This window comes from Quercus suber, unplaced genomic scaffold, assembly GCF_002906115.3.
Source record: "Quercus suber isolate HL8 unplaced genomic scaffold, Cork oak 2.0 scaffold_762, whole genome shotgun sequence".
Lineage (NCBI taxonomy): Eukaryota > Viridiplantae > Streptophyta > Magnoliopsida > Fagales > Fagaceae > Quercus > Quercus suber.
Genome location: NW_027070198.1, coordinates 21,664 through 27,273, shown reverse-complemented (window position 1 = coordinate 27,273; position 5,610 = coordinate 21,664). Strand labels below are relative to the sequence as shown.

The 5,610-nt window shown below is 34.1% G+C and overlaps 1 protein-coding gene across 1 annotated transcript; it reads left to right on the top strand.

Moving 5' to 3' along the window:
• LOC112011802 (receptor kinase-like protein Xa21) lies at positions 1-4,800 on the top strand (the record flags this gene model as incomplete). The annotated part of the gene is given in 7 exon segments (XM_024044139.2): positions 1-245; positions 369-767; positions 865-1,827; positions 1,916-1,961; positions 2,863-3,078; positions 3,325-3,387; positions 4,772-4,800. Coding segments are annotated over 2 exon segments (619 nt in total), but the record flags the coding sequence as incomplete, so codon positions are not given.
• Between the last annotated feature and the right edge of the window lie 810 nt (positions 4,801-5,610).

Here is a 5,610-nt window from a genome sequence, read left to right as displayed (position 1 = left end):
AAATCTGACCATTCTTCAAAGAACAAACATTGCCATTGATGTTGCTTGTGCACTCGATTACCTACACCACCATTGCCCAATGCCAGTTGTTCATTGTGATATAAAGCCAAGCAACATTCTTTTTGATTGTGATATGATTGCTCATGTTGGAGATTTTGGGCTTGCGAAGTTTCTTTTAAGACCTACCAATTCGAAAGAAAGTAGTTCGATTGGAATAAGAGGAACAATTGGGTACACTCCTCCAGGTAAGCATGATTTACTGTACTTTTTAATTGTTAACATATGCTTTCCCATATTTACAATGATTATTTTGAGCTCCCAAAGTATAATGTGAACACATTATCTATATTAAATATTCTTAATGGCAGAGTATGGTCTAGGAAATGGGGTGTCAACTGAAGGAGATGTGTACAGCTATGGAATTTTATTGTTGGAGATGATAACGGGAAAGAGACCCACAAATAGTGTGTTTGAGGGAGGCCTTAACCTTCACAACTATGCTAGCATGGCCTTACCTAATGGTGTAATGGAAGTTGTGGATCCAAGACTTTTAAATAATGTTGATGAAGTTCTTGGAAATCACATTGGTAGCCTTGCAAATAAAATAAAGGAGTGTTTGATATCCATGGTCAAGGTCGGAGTGGCATGCTCTATGGAGTTGCCACAAGAACGATGGGACATCAGTAAGGCCATCTCTGAGTTGCATTTGGTTAGGGACATTATTCTTGGTGCTAGGATTTAGCACAACATGCTTGGCTATATGGAAGGTAAAAATCAAACTTCTCACCATCTTAATGTTGGTATTGAGTTATTTACTTATTTTGATGTTTTCGCTTAATATTTTTTTCTACTAACTTTTCGCAGGTCCAAAAAGTCTTGTGCTCCTTCAAAGTATTACACTGGATGGAAAGACTTTTTCTGGCATTCTAGATAAGCTTGCTTATGGTTATTCATTGAATAAGAAGTATTCTGCATGTTTCATATACCTTGTCTTCTATATATATGTTCCTTTTATATGCGCAAGTAGCTTAAATAATTTCCTACAATCTTGTATTAGTGTATTAAATCTATTGATATTATGCTTGGAAAATTAACTACCAACTTTATTTGTAGATGCAAAATAATTTTCTACAAATAATAAGAATTATTTTTCACTTGCTTCCAATTCTTCATCAATATATTTTTCTTCAAAGCTTGAGCTCATAAAATAGAGGGATGATCGATTTGGCCATATCAATGTAAATCACATAACAATGCTATGTTTGCCTAATTTTCAATAACAAATGTAATCTGATGATCATGCTTGACAAGATAGGGCACACAGTAGATACCATGCACATAATTTGAAGATCATGTTGGCTAGTCAACTCTGTCATGGATTTAATTCTATTATAAAAGTCGAGCAATGATTGTTAAGATGAAACTAAAAAATTTGGAGTCACCTAATCGTGTTGAAGAACAGTTAAATTAAAAAGACAGTTTATTATACAAGACCTTTTTTAGAAGCTCCACAAGTAATGCTCTTGTTGGTTAGCAAATGTATTAGATTAAGATAAGTTGTTATTCTGATAACCTTTACCTGGTATTTGACGTGAATGCATTCACATTTTTCCCTCTCAAAGAAAAATGTGTTCACAATATTGTTCATTATCTGAAACCCGTTTCTCCTAACACAAATAGTAACAAGAAAAAGCCAATAGATGTGCCCAAAGGAATTTTTATTCTTAGTGGATTCTTTCTTCAAAGAGAAAGAGGCATCATTTCTTAACTCATCATGCCCGCAAAAGACCACTCCACTCCTATGGGATTTCCTCTCACCATCCTCAAGTTTGTCTCTGTTTTCCACTTTCTTCCATTTTTCCAGAGATGCCCATTTGTTTTTATTTATTTATTTATTTTTGTGGGTTTTGTGCAGCTTGATGCTTCATTATTTGTGGGACTTGAGATTGTTTAATCCTCAGGTTTGTCTCTATTTTCCACTTTCACTGTCACGGTTTCTGATGCCAATCAGTGCCCTGATAGTCTAATTAATCACGGCTTTGTGTTGTATTTTACTCATCTGGGTTTTGTAGAAATTGTCTTATTGTTGGATATTGCATATTACACGTATGATTTTTTTGTTTATACATGTTTGATTTTATTATATGTATGATTTTTTGTTTTTAGCCCAAGTTATTTTTTGGAGGAAAAATACTTACCATTAGCAAGAGGGTTGAAGGCAAGTTTAATAAATACTAGCTTATAACTATAATAAATAAATAAATAACCATAAAAATCACATGGATAAAAGAATCTAATTGTATATGAATTTGTCAAAAAAAAAAAAATGATCGAGAAGCCCTTCTCCATCATTGATGATGATTGAAAAAAAAAAGCTTCAAGATTTCAAAATTTCAATCTTTTCTTACACTTTCTCAAAGACCAAACAGTGCAAAGTGTGGAATTTGGAATAGAAACAAAGAATTAAAATTACCAAGTGAACTTTCTAATGAGATGAAGATCTGTGAGATGAAAAGAGGGTTTAAAAAAAAAAAAAAAACTTTGATGTTAGAATTAGAACTTTTCGCTAAAACTTGTATACTTTTAATTCATGAGCTTCGTACCTGAAGCAATTTTTCCAAGTGAGAAAATCCTAGCAACTTCGATAGATAATGATGAGAAAATCCATTAGCGCTTCTCATACTTTGGTGGCGTCTCTGGCACCTTTCTTATGGCTCCTTGTCGTCCATGGCCAAGGGTGGTTGTGTATGTGTGGTGGGTTTGGCAGGGAGGCTGCTGAACGATTTGGGTTTGAGAAGAAGAGAGAAAAATTATGTTTTATTTTTTATTTTTTTTATGGTTTTTTTATTTTTATTTTTTTAGAATACACTACATTTATCCATGTGGCAGTACGTTGACCATCCAGCTCTGCTGACTATGCACCCGCCCCAACATATCGGATTATCGAAGGAAATGATATTGGGTACATTGACGTGTGTCAATGATGATTCCAACCCTAGTCTGTATCCACCATCAAAGAAGACAAGATTGAACTTCGAAGAAATATGATTCCATCTGAAAAACAACCTTGATGCCAAGGTATGCCTCCTTTATCAAAATTAATCTTTCGCTGCCTTTGTTACTTTCTTTCTCTGAATATATAGGCTTATTCATCGGATGAGTATTTATAGAGAAATCAAGTTACTGGGCTTTGTAATTTTTATTTATAAGATTCTCTTCAGTTTTTATATTTTTGTTACTTGTATAGTTGAATTATCACTGTCAATTTGCATTGCAACATCTGGCGGTATATAAGTTTTTAGCTGAATCTTTTCTTGTTAACAGGAAATAAATTTTCTTAGTCAGCTTTCACATCCAAATATTGTTTGACACTACGGAAATGAATTGGTAAGTTTTATATTTTTGTTACTTGTATAGTTGAATTATCACTGTCAATTTGCACATGCACATACAACCGCACACACGTACACAGTAATATAAATAATCGGGACAAAGGGAGGGAGAACGAAGAACTTCTCATGTTCAAATCTCTGTAATATGTAAATATTGGATCCGTCATAGTTACATGAAAGGAATACAGTGCACAGGTATTTGGGCATCAATTGTGGTTCCTTAGTTGTTTGTTCCAGGAATTGCAGCTTTGTTAATTTCTTTATGGTTATTAAATAATGTGGCTTTCCTGGCAGGGACATCGACATGGCTAAACATGTACATTTATCTTACCCCATAAATAGAAGTTTACTTTTATTTGTAAAGAATACAACTTTCTGGAACATTAATGTGCTCAAGAATACAGAGTGAATTAAATGCTGTTTTCGTAATACCAGATGGAAATTAATTTTTATCTTTTACCATATACTTGAACCCCAAATAGTCGTAAGACTCTCCCTCTCTCTCTCTCTCTCTCTCTCTCTCTCTCTCTCTCTCTCTCTCTCTCTCATAATTTTCTATAAGCCAACTAGAATGAAGGGCATATCATATGATTTACTAGTATGAAGCTAGCCTGACATATTGGGGAGCCCATAAAAATACTTGACCTATGAAAATTGAGAATAGTATGTATTTGTATTCTTTGTATTTATTTTTACATACATTCCTGTTATTCCTGTTAATCATCAAAAGCATTTCTGATTTTTCTGTTATTCTAAACCAGATAAGAGTTTCTTCCTCCATGCTTTCTTTCAAGGGAAGTCCTTTCAGAATGGTGCCTGATGTATACCACATCGACTCTGTGCTTCTCATTGACATGCAATATGCACATTCTCCTCATTTCCCCCCTTCGCATCTTTCAAGTTTCCTATTGTTGTTCACCTTTTTTTTTTATTTTTTTTATTAATAATAATAATAAAAGGGGGAAGGGGACACAACAAAATTTCGGGTAGACACAGACAGAGAGACAAAGAACGCAACCACACTATCACTGGCCAGAAAAGAATGGCTCTGATACCATAAAGGGGGAAGGGGACACAACAAAGGAGTATCAAAGTTTTGGGTAGACACAAATAGAGAGACAAAGAACGAAACCACACTAATTATTATTATTATTATTATATAGATGAAAAAGAATGTCTTAAACCTTAGATAATTGTCAGCAAAAGAATTAAAATCATCTATTCAGATGACATTTTAGAAAACTAATGATATCAAAGGTTGAATAGTTTCACTTTCTTTTCTATAAGATATGAGGGATTTAAATCTATATCCACAGCTAATTTTTATTAGTCAGTGAAATTGGCACTTAAGCTAATCCCTACTTTAACTTTCTGAGCAGCCAATTTTGGAACTCCATCCAAAATTCAAGTAGAAAAAAAATCACTTTGATTGATAGAGATTATGCAACAATGCTAGTGGTTCCCAGTTCAACAGCTTTTAAAAGCCCATGGTGGTAACATCCTTCCTTTCTATCCTCATTCATGCTTTGTAATTGTTTGACATGACTGACTTCGCTTCCATACTTTTATGTGCAGGGATAAGTGTAAACTGGAAGCAAGTGGAACAGCAGTGGAACAATGGGTGAAGCAAGCGAAGTCACAAGATGCTAATGAGTACTGGACTCTATTAGCACACAGTTCCTTTAGTCAGTTTTAGGGATATGGGTTTCGCAGCATGATTAGTCTGGAACTCCTTGGCTATGATAATAATATATTTGAATTCATGAAGCCCGATAACTTCCAAGTATTGGAATTTCTATTTCTAGGTGACTCCAATATTGTTACTCTCTCAGAAAGCATTAGTAGATCCCCTAGATTAGAATCTTCTTGACATTGACAACTGCAAGCACCTTCAAGAAATTCCAAGGCTTCCACAATCAATGGGAATGGTGGATGCAAGGAACTGCATAGGGTTGGATCCAAAAACATCAAGCACATTATTGAATCAGGTGATCTCTCTCTCTCATTCAAGTTATAAAGAAATAATATTTGTTACTTTCCCCAAATTCATGTCACTTAAATTTCTTGTATTTGCTAAATGCAAACAGTATTGAGAACTAGGAGGATATTGGAATTGTTCAATTAAAATACTAGGAATTGAGATTCAAAAGTATTTCAACTTCAACCAATTAAGTGTTGTATGAGCAACAAATGTATCATATTAAGATAAGTCGTTATT